The 19,911-nt window shown below is 38.7% G+C and overlaps 1 protein-coding gene across 2 annotated transcripts in view; it reads right to left on the bottom strand.

Annotated features, from left to right (window-relative positions):
- JADE3 (jade family PHD finger 3) overlaps positions 1–19,911 on the bottom strand; it is a 138,673-nt gene that overhangs the window by 21,500 nt on the left and 97,262 nt on the right. For both annotated transcript variants that reach the window (XM_043458604.1, XM_043458603.1), the window contains exons 5-8: positions 11,238–11,428; positions 7,829–8,040; positions 2,959–3,126; positions 602–718 (exon numbers count right to left, since the gene is read on the bottom strand). In XM_043458604.1, the coding sequence (XP_043314539.1) occupies positions 602–718; positions 2,959–3,126; positions 7,829–8,040; positions 11,238–11,428 (688 nt within the window). The remainder of the gene's footprint in view (positions 1–601; positions 719–2,958; positions 3,127–7,828; positions 8,041–11,237; positions 11,429–19,911) is intronic.

The following is a 19,911-nucleotide window of genomic DNA, read 5'->3' as shown; positions in this document are numbered from 1 at the left end:
TTCTCCACCTCCCCCCCAAATGCTGCTTTTGGGTGTGCCAGCTACAACTTCTACTTCAAGAAGCTAAATTTCTATGCCTCAGATGTCTCAGAAAACTCTACTTGCACTATCATATGCAACAATTGTGCCTTTGAGAATGACTTTCAAGTCTATCAAACCAGAATTTATCCATTTAGATACATCTTTCCTATCAAGTGAGTTGCACTTAGTCCAACAACAGAATTATCTGTCAAACTGCCCTGGAACTCAAGTCGTCCATCCTCCATGGGTGAGCCACACAAGAACACGGGCCTGGTTGTTTAGAAGTTATGGCTTGTTTCCACCCAGGATCATCTAGCTTCAGAACTCACCTAATTCATCAGATCTGACAGCAAAGGATGGGAATTAACCACCACTATGGCTACTAAGAAGAATAAGCTGAAGGGTCCAGAGGCAACATCAAAAAAACAGTTCCAGAAATGGTCTGCATAAGTAGCAGAGCTCCAGAAGTGAGTGGAAGGTGGCTTCCTGAGTACCTTTCAGTTAGCAGGATGCTCTCACTGGGAGGGTGAGTTTGGCTAATTTGGTGTTAACCCACTCCACCACTTCTCATTGGACTTACCTGAATACAAGCACCTGTCTTCAACTTGCACAAGCTGCAGACTAAGGCCCACCGACTGGGCGGAATGTGGGAGATCTTTGTGATTGGTTCCATTCTCTCAGGACAAGCAATGCTGACCTACAAATAAAACACCACCATAAGGCAGAAGGCACCAAGGCATTCCAGAAGTACCTTTCACAAACCCTGAGTGGTATTACTCGCAGCTCAGAACATTGAAACAATGAGGTAAGCCATGTCTCTTAAGGTTATTATGGAACTAAGAATAAATGAAACCTGTCTCTAGCCACTGCTCAGGCCTTCAATCATTTCCAGTAATATATACAATTCATATATAGGAGGAGAGGGCAGAAGTAGAGACTAAGCATGGTTACCTTAATGAATCAAAGATATCTACACTTTACTTAGGAACCAAAGAAAGCTACTGAGGAAAGGAATTAAGATTCACAAAATCTAGCATCTCTTACATGTTTGAGATGGTGCCACACGCCTTGTTTTTTTCATTTAACCAATGAACGATGAAAAACAGAGGCAGTGACATAATATTATTGGAAAGTAGTAGCAATCTGCAGCACATAAGTAGAAAAGATGAGGATGCTAACATTTTAAAGCCAATCTTTAAAATCATGTAACTACTACCAGCTTAGTCCATTCCCCCAGCCAAAGTAGCTTGCTTGCTTTATTTATTTTTCATTTTTTTGGGCCATGCCACGTGTACAGGATCTTAGTTTCCTGATCAGGGATTGAACCGTGCCTCCTGCAGTAGAAGCAGAGTCCTAACGATGTACTCAAAGTAGCTTTAAAGTGAAACGAGTCTTTGAGAGAGTGCTGAAAGAAATGCTTTTTAAAAAAAGATGGAAATTTGTGTGTGTGTGTGTGTGTGTGTATGAAAATAAGGGGTCAAGCAACTTCTGATAAGAAGTGTTTTCTTTTTTCTTTAAAAATATATAATGTGTTTTTAAGAAACAACTTTAAAAAGTGAAGGACCATTGAACAAGGACAGTTAAACAAGTACAAGTTCCACCCACATCAAGAAAGCAACAGTAGCAAGATCAGGGACATCTTGAACAGGCCCAAAGGTACTAGAAATCAGGTACTAGAAACCTTAAGAGAAGGTCAATGGTGAGAAAGCTTCTTTTAAAAAAAACTCTTCCTGAGTCATATTCCAGACTTCTAACATTTTTTTTTCAGACTTTTAATATTTTGAAAGAATCTGCTTTATTAGCTAGGGAATTTGCTACTGGAAATTACTGATTCTCCGGCTAGAAACCTCAGAATTCATTTCACACGTCTATTAGCTGGATGTTCTTAGTAAGAAAAATAAAACCACTACTCAAATTAAAAAAAAAAATTGACTTCTGTATCCATAAGAGGGCTTCCCAGGTGGCGTAGTAGTAAAGAATCCGCCTGCCAGTGCAGGTTCGGTCTCTAGGTCAGGAAGTAGTAGCCATTTCCTGGAGTAGGAAATGGCAACCAGCTCCAGTATTCTTGCCTGGGAAATCCCATGGACAGAGGAGCCTGGCGGGCTACAGTCCATGGGGTCGAAAAAAGTCAGACTCAGCACACATATCCATAAGAATACTGTAGTATGTACCTAGGATTTTCAGTTCAGAAGTTGCAGCTTGCAGGCTCTAGAGGATGCGGGTTCAGTAGTTGTGGTGCATGGGCCTAGTTGCCCGTGCATGTGGAATCTTCCTGGACCAGGGATTGAACCCATGTCCTCTGATTGAACCCAAGGCAGGCAGACTCTTAATCACTGGATCATCAGGGAAATCCAACATATGGTACTTTTAAGGTAGGTTTTGCCTTAAAAAAATCTGCTGCTTATCCCCTTTTCTCTCATCCAAATTTATCCAATACCACTGGCAAAAGTGAAACATGAAAGTGTTAGTCACTCAGTTGTGTCTGACTCTTGGTGACCCCATGGACTATAGCCTGCCAGGCTCCTATGTTCATGAAATTCTCCAAGCAAGAATACTGGAGTGGGTAGCCATTCTCTTTCGCCACGGGATCTTTCTGACCCAGGGAATCAAACCCCAGTCTTGTGCATTGCAGGCATATTCTTTACCACCTGAGGCACCAGGGAATGGCCCTGGTGGTATTTAAGGTAGGTTTTACCTTTAAAAAAATCTGCTGCTCATACCCTCTTCTCTCATCTAAATTTATCCAATACCACTGGTAGTACCACCTATAAATTAATTAGCATGGGCTCACATGCATCCAAGAAGGATGTGACAGAGGTCAAGGAGAACCATCATCAACTCAGAATCATGGGCAGGCAAGAAGCATCTCTATGAAGCCTCAGTCAGTTTGAATGTTGTGGGAGAACAAATGGCTCACAGACCTGGATGAATTCTTACCTCTGGAATCCATAGGGCACAGCTGACATGAGCCCATTTAGTCCCTGTTTTGGTGGTCTTCATGGCTCCACCTTTCTTTGGACATAACAGACATTGTGGATGAATGCCCAGGACACAGGAGCGACACAGCCAGCTGCCTTCTGGGACCTTGAGGATGCCGTAGCAGGCCTGGAGGCATGGGAAGGAGAGCGAGGAATGGTTAGCATCTACTTACTGGGTCAATGTCTGCTCTGGTACACAGTCACAGAGTACCCTCCACTTTTAGGAGAAAAGGTCAAACAAGCCCATATCCAGGATTTAGTAATTTTAAAACACTCAAAATAAAAAAGCAACTTCTAGCATCTGTTCTAAGATAAGCATGTCTCTCTATGAGAATTTACTTTAAGGGCAACAGAGTAAGACTAGAAGGATATACACGCAAAGGTTAGCTCAACTGTCATGAGTTTTGTGACTGCATATTTTTTTCTTTTTTGCCTCCATTTTCTAAAGCTTTCTCAATGCTTATGTATTATAATTAGTCAGTCATATACTTACTGAACAATGTCTGTATGTCATGCACTGTTGTGATCAAGGAAAAAGTGTTAGGAAATAAGTAGAGTGACACTTCTGAAGAGCAAATGAGCTAATATTAAAGAGCCTGATAGTGCCTGGTGCATAAAAAAGCACTCTCAACAAACTGTACCAATTACTTGCTTCGGCTGAAGAAAAAGGGCTTAATGGATCCTAAACTGAACACAATATTAGACTAATCACAATACTCCATAATGAGTTCGTGAAGCCACTTCAAATTCCTTACAGAATAAAGATGGATAAATAAATAAATAAACTACTATGGGGGAGGGAGATTAGACTGGGTAATATTTTAGACTTCCTTTTCACTACCTCTAATCTCACCCATCCTTCCCCCTTACTGCTCAATCCTCATCATTAGAGACTATAGCTGAGGGCCACTTGGCTCCCCAGATGACCTAGCATACCTTTACCAATGACTGATTCACCACTGCAGATTCAAAGTCTGTGCCTGCCCCAGCGAGTTCACCCACAGCTCAGATTCAAGTTCCAACAGTCATTATCATGTTAGCCCCCAACTAGCCTAGCCCCCTTTCCAAACTCTCTCCATCCATATCACCACCATACTTTGCATCTTCCAGATCCAAATTCCTGGATCTCTATTATCCACTTTCCTTCATCTATTGTCCCCTGGGCTTGCTAATACTCCCTTCAGAGTGGTCACTAGACTCTGACCTTCTTCTCCATCTCCACCACAGCTACTCCATCCAAGTCCTTATTCAGATCATGCCTGGACTGATTTATTTCTAAATTCTCTTCTTTTTCCTTCATACCTTCAATCCTTCTTCTGTTTGGCTGCTATAGTCTTCATACCAATGCACAGCAATAAAGCCTCTAAAATCTCCTTCTGCTCCCACCCCCAACTCCATCTAAAACCAGGGGGTTGGCAAACTACTTAAGGCCCATTTCATAAGGCCAACAAGCTAAGTAAGAATGGTTTCCATATTCTTAAAGGAATGTTAAAAAAATAATAATATGTAACAGGGACTATACATGGTCTTTAAAGTATTTACTATCTGGCCCTTCAATGAAAAAGCCCGCTGTTCTTCACCTCAATTCTCAGATCACTATAACCCCTGTGTCTGCTCCACTTCCTGACTCCCAACCCCCACTCAACATGTTTTCCCTCATCAGGTACTTGGTCAATATCATGTATTCTTCTCTACTTTAACTGTTACGTTTCATCTCCTCAGTGATACTGTAAGGTCACTGGGGTAGGTTCTTTATCATCAATTTATCTGGATGGCTCTCTATGCCGAGCTTGAGTAGGTGGTTTGGTACAACAAATACATTTCACTTAAGAACTGAAGCTGGATTCTAACTATGCTGCTCTCACAAAAGCAGGACATCATTTTATAAGGTCCCTAACCTTCAAAGCTTTTTCCTTTTCTGAAATTCAGAAAGTCTGCAAACAAATGAAAGCAAGCTTCCTCCCTAAAATAGAGCCTTTTTCAAACCAGCAAAAGAAAAACCAGTAGCTGGTTCTAGGAATACCCTTTATTACAGGGCCATTTTATTGGGTAGAAAATCATTTACTGAGCTCTTATGTAGATTTATTCCTAGTCATAAGATCACAGAAGCTTGTAATTCACTGTAGTGGCTCTCAACTTTTCCTAGACCACAAAATGATGAAGGCTGGACTCTTAAAACTGCCCACATGCACGAACATATGTTTCACATATTACTTCAGGGGGTTAATAAATTTAGTGCCAAACATTATATATATGACAGGTATAAAAACTACGAGCATGTACCTTCAGGTAAATTAATTTAGGCCTCAGTTTGAGTGTTCAATATTTGGGCTAAGAAGTAGAAAATGGAACACATTAAGGGACTTGGAATGGTCCCAATTTTCACACTTTTTAATGAAAAAAATTTAAGTTCTTTTTAAAATCCAAAATCTACTGATGTAAAATAAAACTCTTCTAAAGCACTGACCATAAGTGTATTGTAGTCACAAAGAAACAAATATTGATATAATATGGTGGCAGTAAAGAAGAAAAATTATATTTAATAAAAACAATTGTCAACATGTCCCCAATTCTATTAAGTAAACCAAATCTTCCAAATCACTTAAAGTCACTTTTCAGTCAACAGAGGGAGCTCTAACCTAAGTATCTCTTTAGAATTCAAGTGAACATACTCACTTCAGAAGAATTCTCTTATACGAAACTTTGTGTGGCACCAACATTCAGCTTTAATACATACCAGCTTATATTCTGCAAGGCCTGGTCACGTGTTATTGTCATTTCTTTCTACGTGAGGAAAGGGACCATTTATAGTCATTACTGGGTATGTTTTCAAAGCAAAATACCTTTAAGGAGAATTATTATGCTGCATTTTGTTAGCCAAAGAACCTGGAAATAATTTATTAATATTTTGTCCTAACTGTGAAGGAAAAATACAGAAAATGTATACAGATGATCTTGGTACTATTACCTTCAAATCTACTAAAGATCCACAATCATTTATCTGAAAACTCTAGGGTAAGAAACATCAGGAAATTTAGAACTGTGCATATCTCAGGAAAGTAATACAGTATATACATGGCATATTATATAACCCCCTAATGCGACCAGGGCAGTACCATATAATCAAATACAATACATTAATAGTTCTCTAATAAAATATGAGTATTTTCACAAAATGCACTAAAGACTACAAAAAGCCTCACACCAGGTAAGTCCTGCATCTTCCTTCAAATCATTTGGTGCCAAACTTATAGTTTTCACCGCTTTAAAATTCTGGAAATGCAGAGAAGGGGCTGTGGACCTGTGCTGTCAGATATTTATATATTTAAGTTCATACTTAATTGATAAAGATTTTCTCTGTCACTAAAGGTGGGACATAAATGCTAGTAACTGGTAGAGTGAAGATAAATTTTCAAAATTCACTCCAAAAGGATGCAAGTAAAAGGAAGAAAGAGACCCAACTGATTACAGAATAATTCTGAATACCTTTTAATACAAAGGGTTAGGTTAGGTGGCCCAGAGAATTAAAGTCTTAAATCCTGGTTTCTCTCTCCTGTATTATTTAGTCATTTTAGTAATTTTGTAGCCAGAATGACATTTCTGAATTACAAATCATATCCTTCAGGTTTGACAGGACAAAACTGAAGCTCCTTAGTTTATCAGGGAAGGCCTTTCACATGTTCCATGTATCCCTCTCTAGTCTCACTCTCCATGCCTTCCCTACTTGACCCCATCACTCTCCACAGTTCTGAACTGCTCAGAGTTGCCTCCGACATACTTTGCCTACCCTTACTACCCCACCTGAACATGTCCTCCTCTCTGCCTGAACACATGCTGCTGGTTTTTTTCTGGCATTTCCCTTTAGCTGTTAAGATTCAGCTTGGGTTCCACCTCCTGGAAGTTATCCCCAACCTCTATCCGTCCCATGCACTTCTACAGCAGCATGGACTTCTATCTACAAAAATGCTTGGCATACTATGCTCAGTGGGCAGTTTCCTCATAGAGCCTACGCCAGACTCTGATTTCCCTGGGGGCAAAGACCATGTCTGCCTCTTCATCACTGTGTCTTCAGCATGCAGCAGAGTCCTGGTACGTGGATGGTGTTGCATACCTATTTGCTAGATAAATTAATGAAATGAATGAAACACACATGTTCAAAAGGGTGAACAATTACTTAGGGTAAGGGACTTCAAGAAAGGACTTGAACTAGATCTTGAAAGATACGTAAAGTTTTGTTAGCCAGAAGTGGGAGAAGGCTGTAGGTTGGGTAAAGTCACTTCATCTCTCTTGGTGCTATCTGTAAAATTAAGGAGTGGGTCAGTTTTTTACAATCCTAAAATTCTACTGTTTAAAAGTAGAGTGGACCAAGTTTCCTGGGAGTGGTATATTTGGGAGATGGAGGAGAGCTTTGGGTGCCAGGATGAGAAGTTCGCACTTCCAGATACAGGAAGTGTAAACTTACCAAGGTTACTGACCATGGGTGTAACCTGATGATATAAAAGGGACTCCAAGGCAGAGAAGAGACTCCCAGGCAGGTAGCAAGGAGACTCCCCAGGGGACTGTAAAAGTATTGAACAAGGTGATCTCAATGGCTTGGGCATGATGATACACAATAAAGACCTGGGTTTAGCCCCCTGGATTAAAGTTAATAAGTCAACTTGGGGATGATAAGAAGTATTATTTCTAAAGGAATTACTGGAGAACAGCCAGGCCAAGTTGTTATTTTCACCCTTAAATGCAAGTTGCAACCCAGATATGGGTGCTGGAGATCATCACTGAGCTTCAGGAAGGCTGACCGTGGGGAGGTGGCGGTCTCCACTCTCACTAACCTGATGCACACAGATGTTACACTTATCACAGAATACCATATCATTCCCTTCTTCACTGTCTGGAGACCGGCACACATCACAGATCACATCTTCATCATACTCTATGCCTAGCCCTTCCTCTGTCTCAATAGCATGGTTCATATTTTCATGGCAATGGCGTTCCAGGACTTCTACTGTCTTTTCCATAAGATTCTCATCAACTGGCCCATAACCTGCACAGAAATACAAACAATCAATCAACCCATCAGTCAGCTGTCATTCCCAAATCACCTACTGTGAGCCCGGTGCAAGGGTGTGGGGATTCTAAAGGATAAAATCATCTCTTCCCTGATTTTAAAACCAGATTTTAAAGAATCTTTTACTAGAGCTGTTCTAAAATTAGTGTTTGACACATGAAAGGAGAAATACATTTCACCATATTCCTTATAAGCTGTATACACTGACCCTTTCAATTTTCTGTCCAAATCCTAGCCAGTCTCCTCCTAAAATTTGTTTTCTCTCTTTTTTTTTTTGGCTGCACCACGCGACTTGCAGGATCTCAGTTCCCCAACCAGGGACTGAACTTGGGCAATGTCAGTAAAAGCCTGGAATCCTAACCACTAGACCACCAGGGAACTCCCCTGAATTTGTTTTCTCTTAATCCCACTGAGGGAGGACTTTCACTGAACTTTGTAATTTTGAACACTTTAGTTTATAGTATAATAATTAGAATCATATAACTATTTGGATATAAATAACATGCAATGCAATGCAATGAATTGCATTCTCAGCAAACTAGTTCCAATGAGCACATTTAATGGAAATTTTCATACAAAAAGGTACCAAGTCATAAAACAAAATTCTAGGTACTGTATATATGACTATACATATGAAATACTTGTTTTTCAAACCTGATTTTTAGAAAATCCAATAATATTTTTAATGACAAACTATAATATAAAATAAACTTATTAGCATTCACAAATCTAATTGGAAATTCTGAAATGCCTTTTTTTGCCTCTTGATTCCTTTTCCTTCTATACTTTTAATTTTTCTCAGTCTTCTATACATAATAACCCAACTAAAAGATTCATAAGATGGCTATTGGTAACAACTAACATTTTTCATTTTAGGGGGACTGATGATTTTGTGAGAGCACACATGTATTTACCCTAACAGCCTATAAACTTCAGGAATAATTCTCAAAATGATCCAAAACAAATTTACCCAAATATTTCACTTAATTTGTAATATAAGACCCTAAGGAACTTTAGAATTTCACATAAACTACCTTTTCAATGCTGTAGCTACTTATGAAACCAAAAACTACTCAGGTAGTATGTTTAATTTTTCCAGACAAGACAAATTGCACATTTTTTCCCATGAAGTGAAGGACTATAGTGTCTGGTTAAAAAAACACTTGGATTCAAATTCCCACTTGACCTCATATTGGTTACATAAGCTTTGCAGTCCATGGGGTCACAAAGAGTCGGACATGACTGAGTGACTGAACTGAACTGAAGCTTTGACAAGTTATTTGCCCTCTTTAGGACTTAGCTTCCTTATCTATAAAAATAAGGATAATAATACCAAACTCTTGATCTCTTATGAGGCAGAGATGAGATCATGTTCGTACATTGCTTAGTACAGTGCAAAGTATAGTATAGTATACAGTAAGCTCTCAATTTTTAGAATTCCTTAATCTGAATAAAAAACATGCTGAAGTTAATATTATTTTTAAAACTTTATTTTAAGTTCTTAAAACCTTACTACAATATCACTCTAAAGGAAGGCTTGAGATAAAGTTATCCTCTTTTAAAAACTCATCCAAGCCTAAATGCAATGTGATATCATGGATGGGATCCTCCAACAGAAAAAGGTCATTAGTGGAAAAACTGGTGAAAATCCAATGAAATCTAGAATTTAGGTAATAGCACTGTACCTGCACTGGTTTCTTAGCTCTGACAAATGTACCATAGTAAAGTGAGATGCTAACCTGAAGGGAAACAAACTGCATGAGGGGTATGTATACTGTATTAAATCTGCAGCTTTTCTTCAGACTTAAAACTGTTTCAAAAATCTTTTTAAGAAAACTCATCCAAAGAGAATTAATGTGAGATACCAAAGGGACTTTGTTATAAGGCAGTGTCATGTTGAAGGCAGCACTGTAATGTCTTCAGTGTATATGAATGCTATATGGTTCATAAATACAATCGCACATTGAGCCATCGATCCATTTGATTATACCCTCATACCCTCATTTCCCCTTTCTGTCAGTTTTTTATTTCCTTTTCTTTGGGGTTCTCACCCTAAATTTTTTTTGACTCCCCTCTTTCCTCTTAGAAGGTAGAACAAGAGAAGACACTAAACAAAAAGTTTTAAAAAGCAAGAAGTAAGTATTGGTTACTGGCAGAATAACTATCATGCCAAACTGAATTTAATATAATTTTAATTTTTCATTCACATGCATTCAGATACCAACCTCAAAAGAAAGAAAAAAAGAGGGAAGAAAAGGAAAACCACTGATCCCTGTACTAACAAGGAACAAATGTGATTCAAACAAAAGCAAATGTATCCTTCACTGTATCTCATACAGAGAGTTAAGAACCACCCAGTTTCACAGGACCGCTTGGACCTAAACACTGTTTAGATGGAAGACTGGTCAAAAAGAACTGTGTGTAAGTGTAAGGTGAGCTTCCTTTCAGCCCAGAATTTCCAAACATTGCTGGTATGGTACTGTATGGCATACGTTTACTTTAAAATTACTACTATGTTTACTTCCAAGTTTTTTTGTTTGCTTGTTTTTGCTTCATTTTATTCTATTTTTTGAGAGTTGCATGACAACTTTAGAACTCACTGGAGGTAGCTAAGAACTGCTTTGGGGATGTTTTGCCTTAGGCCTGCCATTCTTCTTCCAGGCAGCAAAATTCTAAGTCCTTCATTAAGGCATCCTTGGTCATATCAACCTGTCAGTTGCAGTGGTGCTGCCCAATGCTAAAGTTGGAGCTTCTTGCCATTAGGTGGCAATGTTAGAGGTGCCACTACCCTTGGCCCTGCTCACTGATCACAGTACTTTCCAGGGCTGAGTGAAGAACCAGGCTCAGAATCCTTCTCAACCAGAAGTCCAATCAGCCAGGACCATTCTCATACTCAGAACTGGGAAACAGCCTCATGAAACCTACATGCTATCCCTGATCCGTGATATTTACCATAAACAAGGAAAGAAAAGGTCAGATTTAAATACCACTGCTCTACTTCAATATGTTTATGCACTTCAGGAAATGCCTCATTAAGATTCAAGAGGAAAATAAATGAAGAGCCCGGAAAAGAAAGGAAGCCACAGAATGAAAGCAAGTTAAATGGCCTTGACAACTTAAAAAAAATAACAAATCCAGTCAAGGAACAAGTTACATGCGAGAAAACAACTTACCCATTGCAGTGAGGTCTTCATTGAGTTCCTGGAGCCAGAAGATGTCCATGTCGTCTAGGTCATAGCGGCACACAGATGCCGCCAGCTCCATGATGTTGATGTAGCCAGGCTCTGAGGTCTCTGGGTTGGAGCACTGGATGTATTTCCGGGGCCGGACAAATAGGACCTCCTTTTTCTTGTCGGCCATAACCCTAGAAAAACAAAAAAAGACACTGATAACAATCAACAAATGACAGATTCCATGCACTGACTGGATGGCTCAATAGCACTCAGGCCATACAGTGGAGCTAAATGTTCTCCCTCCCCACCCTGGGGAAATCCCCTGCTCTGCCAACTGAAATGCATGATAAGACCCCTTTCTAGAAGGCAAATGGTTCTACAAATCCAGTTTTGTCATTTGCTGTGAATACTCTGACTTTTAATGAAATGCTTCATTTACCCTGTGGCTCCTAAGTCCCTACTACCACTCATTCTAATAAAATGTTGTTGCATTGTGAGTTCTTGGTGCAATGGCCACCACATTTATTTAGAAGGGGAAGTAGCAGAAGGAGTGATACCTGTACAAAAGCACAGCCAGATTCCACACCAAAGGTAAGTTTTAGCTAAACTCATGATTTTCTATCATAGAGGCCATACTGGATGGTAGTAAAGAGTATAGGCTATAGACTCACACAATCTGTTTTTTACTTCCACTCATTTGCATGGTGGTCTTGGGCAATGACTTAATTTCTATAAAGTCCAGTTTTCTTAGCTAATATATAAGGATGATAATCATAAATTATAACAGTATCAAACTTATACAGTTATTATGATGATTATATGAAATAAAATAATCAAGTGCTTAGCACAGTGTACAGTAAAAACTGGATGATTAATAATGCCATTGTTACTTTTATATCTCCTATTTTCACTATTTTTACAGATGAGTTAAAGCCAAGAAGCTAAAGATTTATACAAACTTAAGGCATTTCTCAACCATAAATGATAGTGACTGTAAGTCTGGGCCAGGATAAGACAATGGGATGAAAGATTCCCATTCTTCCATCAAATTATCTAGCAGGCCTAAGTCAACCCATATTTCCCCTAACCTCTCCTGACACTTAAGATCCTAAGGCAAGGAAACCAAATAAGGAAAGAAACAGAAATTCTCACACCAATGACTGACTCCATAATCAATGTTTTAGATGCTACATGAAGTATCAGAACACATAACCAAGAGGGAATCTGAATAATTATTCCCTGAAAATTTTAAAGAACAGGGTAAGCCATCTAAAAAATAAAGAAATAGATATACAAAGAGCAGGGTAAGCCATCTAAAAAAGAGAGAAAGAAATATATATACATATATAAAATAGTGAAAACTGTTTCTCTGGAAGGCTTCTGGAGCCAGTTTCCCTACTTTAGAGTTACTATGTATGTAGAATGATTCATAAACATAAGTGTATTCATATGCATACACATAACTATATTAGGTTGGTGCAAAGGTAACTGTGCTTTTGCATTGTTGAATTTTGCCATTTGATATTAGAATACATCCTTAAATAAACATGGCTATGTTGCACATCATTTTAATGCACATTTCTTGCTTTATGTTTTTTGCTAATGACTTATTACTTGCTGTTTATTTATATTTATTTTAAACTACAGAAATGATGTTAGACAAAAAGTAAATTCGAACAATTTTTTTATTCAAGTTCAAAATGAGTTGTAAAGCAGGGGAGATAACTCACAACATCAACAATGCATTTGGCTCAGCAACTGCTGACGAACATACAGTGCAGTGGTGGTTCAAGAAGTTTTGCAAAGGAGACAAGACCGTTGAAGATGAGAAGGAGACAAGATCGTTGAAGACGAGGAGTGTAGTGGCTGGCCATCGGAAGTAACAACCACCAATTGAGAGCATCATTGAAACTGGTCCTCTTACAACTATATGAGAAGTTGCTGAAGAACTCAGTATCGACCATTCTACGGTCGTTCAACATTTGAAGCAAATTGGAAAGGTTAAAAAACTCATTAAGTGTGTGCCTCATGAGCTTAGTGAAAAAAAAAAATGGTCGTTTTGAGGTGTCGTCTTCTTTTATTCTACACAACAACAACAAACCATTTCTTGATCAGATTGTGATGTGTGATGAAAAGTGGATTTTATATGACAGCCAGCGATGACCAGCTCAGTGGCTGGACTGAGAAGAAGTGCCAAAGCACTTCCCAAAGCCAAACTTGCACCAAAAAAAGATCACGGTCAGTGTTTGGTGGTCTGCTGCTGGTCTGATTGACTACAGCTTTCTGAATCCCAGCAAAACTATTACATCTGAAAAATATGCTTAGCAAGGTGATGAGATCACCGAAAATTGCAACACCTGCAGCTGGTATTGATCAATAGAAAGGGCCCAATTCTTCTCCATGACAATGTCAGCCCAACTGCACATCACACCACCAATGCTTCAAAAGTTGAACAAATTGGGCTATCAAGTTTTGCCTCATCTGCCTGATTCTCCTGACCTCTTGCCAACCGACTACCACTTCTTAAAGCATCTTGACAACTTTTCTCAGGGAAAACACTTCCACAACCAGCAGAAGGCAGAAAATGCTTTCCAAGAGTTCATCGAATCCTGAAGCATGGAGTTTTGCACTACAGGAATAAACAAACTTATTTCTCGTTAGCAAAAATGTGTTGATTGTAATGGTTCCTATTTTGATTACTAAAGATGTGTTTGAGCCTAGTTATAATGATTTAAAATTCATGGTCTGAAAATGCATTCACTTTTGTACCAACCTAATATGCAGAGGTACAGTCCACTCTGTAAATATAGAGTGAATATTTCCTAAGCATTCTTCTAGAAACTTATGATTCCAAATAATGCATGTTGAATAAAATAACTACATGCATTCACATATTTTAATTTTTAAAAAACCATACGGAGCTTTTAAAGCCAAAGGCAATAAAATATTTGAGGAAGAAGTAGAACTCTAAAATAATTAATGGAAGCTAAAAATTTGGGAAATGCTATCAGAGGCCTGCTTCCCACTGAAATGAACCCAACTAAAAAGGCCAAGACATGCGTATGAATTCTCCACAGTCTATGAGATTAAATATGCTGTGCTGTTTGGTGCATGTTTTATGAGGTAATTATAGAATATTTATTTTTTTCAAGATTCATCTTTTTCTAAAAGGAAGAATATTTTGCTTATCTATTCATCTTAATTGCCTCAAATTCCCTGTGGAACAAGGTAGACCTAGAGATGTTCTTGATTTAAACTAATACATTTATTAAGCTTCTGGAAGAAAATAAAAAGGAATATCTTTATGACCTTGGGACAGACAAAGATATTTTAAGTAAGACATAAAGTCATTAACCATAAAGGAAGAGACTGGAAATACTGTTTATCAACAGTGTATAATAAACTTTTACAAATCAATTAGAAAATGACAGATAAGTCAGTTAAAAACTGGGCAAAAAAATCTGAATATACACTTCACAAATAAGGCTATCCAGATGGCAAAAATCTCAAAAGTTTCTCAACTTCATCAGTTAATACAGCAATGCAGACTGAAATCATAATCACCATTACCTACCAGAATGGCTAAACTTGAAAAGATCGACCAAAAATTGAAGATACTAAGTGCTTGTAAGGAAATGGAGCAAACAGACCACCGCTGCTGGGAATGTGAACTAGTACGATCATTGTGGCAAACTGTCTGGCAGCAGATATTATGGCTGAACATATGTATACCCTATGACCAGCAAACCCACTCCTATGAATATACTTTAAAAAGTACACATACATATATATATATATATATACACACACACTAAAAGATGAACAAAAATGTCCATATTAGCATTTTTCATAATAGCTGAAAACTGAGAGCAAACCAAATATCTATCAAAAGCAGAATGCATAAATAAAGTGTGGTATATTCATAAAATGCAATATTACACAGAAGTGAAACTTAATGAAATGCTACATGCAACAGCATGGATGAATCTCACAACCATAATGATGAACAAAATAATCCAGTCTCAGTATGAAGGTTAAAAACTGTCAAAACTGCCACCTATGGTGAATGAAGTCAGTGGGGAGGAGGAGGAGGGCTTCTTGGGTGTTGATAATGCTCTATTTCTTGATCTGGGTGGAGGTTAAACAAGGGTATCATGAAAACTGAGTTATACGGTTATGCATTAGTTATCTTTCCGGGTGTGTATTTCAATGCAAAATTTATAACACGATGATGATATTATCTCATTCATCTTTTCATATGTCTGAATCTAAGGACTAAGCCTATGACAATAAAAAAAAAATATAGGCTCAAACAGTAATGACAAAGGATACCCACAAGGAGAAATTCTTATGATAGAGGGAAGGTCTATGACAATAAATGAAAAAATACTACTTTGGGTTTTGTAAAATGCAGTTTTAAGATCTTCAAGTACACATTATATTGCTATAGCTGGTGGAAATCCCAGGATCATCCCTTGGTAATTTTCTTCTCTGGCCACTATACACTAGGTAGAGGGGCATTCTCTGAATGGTCATCAGATCATTGAACAAAATAGCAAAGGCACACAAGCCTAGAGGTATGAGCAAGTTTGTTAGGGTGATGTAGTAAGTGCAGTTTTAAATTTGGATGTTTGAATGTAAATGAATGTGTAATAACTTCCTGGATGACCAATTTTGGTGAAAGGACCCACAACCACACCTACTTAGCCTCATAGAAAGAAGGCCTCTCCACCTGCTCCTCAGAGTAGGTCAGCTAACCTCTGGCCCATGTGAACACTGCTGTGACACTAAGGAGGCATTAAAAGGAAGCTGGAACCACTCTAAGCTGACCTATAGCCTCTTCCAGTGTTTTATGCACACTGAGTCCTCAGTGAGTCTTCAGTTGATCTAAATATTTAACAGGGAGAGACTATTATTAGAGAGACTTCATTTCCTAACGAGTGGATCAGAATCATTTGTGAATAGCACGAAAATTGCACAAATTCCATAACATCATGGACTTTTAAAGGCTTGAGTAAATGTCTTAAAAGCTAACTAAATAGAAGCCCCTTATAATAATATCCCTAGGAATAGTTTCCCAAGATGCCCCTTGTTAATTTTGCCACTCTTGCTTCTCTGCAAGACTCCATGTCTCATCTATGAAACAAAGGACAATTATAACCTCTATGACAGATGGTATTTTAAAAATTCCACATGCTCTTCTACAATGTGACTCTGCCCCTCCCCCATCAAGTGGCGAAGTCTATTTCCCCTCCTCTTGAATCAGGGAGGGCATGTGACTCTTTTCACCAATGAAATACAGCAGACGTGATGCTATCAGAATTGCAAGGCTGCATCATAAAAGGGAAAACAGCTTTCACCCTCTTTGCTGGAACACATACATATGGACCCCTGTGCCTAAGGCCTGTAGAGTCTGCCTACACAGAGGTTGTCATGCTATGAGGAAACCAAATCAAACAGAGAGGCCACATGCAATATTTACATCATCCCAGCCCAGGGAGCAGACATGTTAGTGAAAAAACCTTTAGATGATTCCAGCCCCCAGCCGCTGAGTCACCCCAAACTTCAAGTCTTCCTCATTGAGGCCCTCGGCATCATAGAGCAGAGACTAACCATCCCAACTGTGCCCTGTCTGAATTTCTGACCCACAGAACCAGTAACTATAAAAACATGGTTGCCTGACAATAAGTTGTGGAGCAACAGTAACTGAAAAAACAATTTATACAGCAATAGTAACTGGAAAAACCACCAAAAGACTGCTTTAAACTTTAAATAAGATAGATGTGTATATAAAAGTGCTCTTTATTAATTCTCATAACTGAAAGCAAAATGGTAGACTGCTGCTACCTAAAACGGAAAGGAAAAAGAGCTGAAGAGTGGGGCAAGGAGAGTAGTGGGAGGTGAGAGAAGCATGATGGTGAAATACAGCAGTGGAGTGGGAGGCAGGCTTGTGCTCCCATATATCACTAGGGGCCACTCTTCCTTTGACTTATATATATGAAATCTGATATATCTTGAAAGTAGAACCAAGGATCTCCTTTGATATTGAATATAGGGTATGAGGCAATGAAGAATCTAAGATGATTCTATGAATTTTGGTCTGAAAGACTGAACAGGGAGAATGAATCTGCTATCAGTTAAATGTATAAAATTACAGGTGGAACTAGTCTGGGAAGAATATCAGTAATTCAGTTTGGGACACTTTAAGTCTGAGATGTCTATTGGACATCCAAGTGGAAATGCTGCATTGGTGTTTTTATCTATTTGAGTCTAGAGTTTAGTGAAGAAAGTACTGCTGTCTGTAACCTAGTTAATCAAACATTTATATTCCAAGGAGAAATAGGGGCCTCTCTGGATATCTAATCATCCTCTCTTTCAGTATCACTAATGACTCAGAAGTATATTTGTTAAGTGAAAAAAGCAAGTTACAGAATGTTCCCATGTACATACATATGTACATGTTGTCAGAGAAGACAATGGCAACCCACTCCAGTACTCTTGCCTGGAAAATCCCATGGATGGAGGAGCCTGGTAGGCTGCAGTCCATGGGGTCACGAAGAGTTGGACACAACTGAGGGACTTCACTTTCACTTTTCACTTTCATGCACTGGAGAAGGAAATGGCACCCCACTCCAGTGTTCTTGCCTGGAGAATCCCAGGGATGGCGGAGACTAGTGAGCTGCCACCTCTGGGGTCGCACAGAGTCGGACACGACTGAAGCAACTTAGCAGCAGCACATACATGTTGTATAAGCACACATATACAGTTCATATTTGTGTCCTGATGTTTTTGTTTTTACAGTAAGTCAATTTATAATTCATCTAAGGCTTCCCAGGTGGTGCTAGTGGTGAAGAATCTGCCTGCCAATGAAGGAGCCACAAGTGATGAGGGTTTCATCCCTGGGTTGGGAAGATCCCCTGGAGGAGGAAATGGCATCCAACTCCAGTAATCTTGCCTGGAAAATTCCAAGAGCAGAGGAGCCTGGTAGCTACAGTCCATGGGGCCACAAACAGTCAGACATGACTGAGCGAGTGAGCATGGGCACACAAGCACACACATACAACATTAACCATTTATGTGTAATATAACTTATAATGCATGCTTCCTTTCAAACAAACATGAAGCATTGTTTTCCCTCCATTGGACCCTTACTGTGAAAGAAACTAATTTAAATAAACAAATGAAAACAAAACAAAAGCTTATCACTGATGAGCATCAAAATCATCCAGTCTACCTAAAAAACATGCAATGGTGTTACTATCATTTTTATTTGTTGACCTTAACTTCAAAAAATTCCTGTGGTAATGAACAGGCTTATCTAAACAGCTGAAACTTGCAGTGCAAGATGGCTCTGTTTCATAATTCTCTGCAGCCCTCACCTCAATCACCACATATACATACTACACTACCCTAAAGGACAAGAGAATTGCAGAAACGACAATGGAACAGAGAGGAAAACCTTACCTGAAAGTCAGAACAAAAATTCTAAAAGGATTTACTCCACCTAATCTGCTCTATCTTTTTCCATCCCTTTTCAGTTACTACAGCAATGAATAAGAGTAATTCTAGGACCCAAGAAACATGTCAATTCATATACATCCAAAATTTCTTCTGTAAGTCCATTAGAAAACACAATTCTGAAGTATTTTGACAATATTGTGACTTAGATAATAAATAAAAAGCATGTTTAGTTTTATTAGTATTTAAGTTTCTCTAGCTGATTGACTTATTCTGGCTGTAGGCAATAAGACAAGTAACTCAAATACAAACATTACAAACATTACTATTGTGATGGAATGAAGAAAGTCACAAATCCTTTGATAGTCCTGTCAAGAGGTGGGATCTATTTCCCTCCTCTTCAGTCTGAGACTGCTCTAATAAAACATGGTAGAAGTAGTACTGTGTCATTTTCTGAGCCTAGGCCTTGAGAATGGCACCTTCTACTTCTTATCTCTAAGAATACTCACTCTTGGAGCCCAGAGCTGCCATGTAAGAAGTCAGGCTATTCTGATCATGTGGACAGGTCCTAATACTAAATGGGAATCTGGGCAGTACACATCACAGCATCAACTACAGGGTTACAATGGTGAATAAAATCAGTAAGTTTCCTGTGCTCATGTAGCTTTGAGTTTGTAATGCCACTGCCAAAGTGTAAGAGAGAAATGCTAATATGTTAGCCAAACCTAGATGGCACATAGCAAGGCTGCATTCCCCAGTACCCTTTGCAGTTAGGTGGGCCATATGAATGAGTTCTGGCTAATGGCATATGTGCGGATCATCTACTTCAAAGTCTAGACCCCCTCCAAATCTACCTGCATCACCCTCCATGTTGTCTTTTCTTTTCCTGCAAACTGAATTTAAAAGTTTGGGGGTGGAAAAGAGTGGGAAAAGACCTAGCAGATAGAGGAGCCACTCCAAAAAAGAGCCTGAGTCTCTGAATGACTATGAGGGGCAGATATGATTCACATCTCAAATCCACACTGGATGGAGACATGTGCAAAAAATAAAACCTTCATTGTGTTGAGATGCTGAGATTCTTGGAGATGTTTGTTATAGCATTTGGCCTATCATGACTAATACGTACATAATGGTAAAAAGTTTTTTCCCAGTATTTTCATGTTTGTTTCCACTTAAGTAACTACTGCATTACATTAGATTCATTCTTATATTTCTC

This window comes from Cervus canadensis, chromosome X (assembly GCF_019320065.1).
Source record: "Cervus canadensis isolate Bull #8, Minnesota chromosome X, ASM1932006v1, whole genome shotgun sequence".
NCBI classification, from domain to species: Eukaryota; Metazoa; Chordata; class Mammalia; order Artiodactyla; family Cervidae; genus Cervus; species Cervus canadensis.
This window is presented reverse-complemented; position numbering and strand designations above follow the sequence as displayed.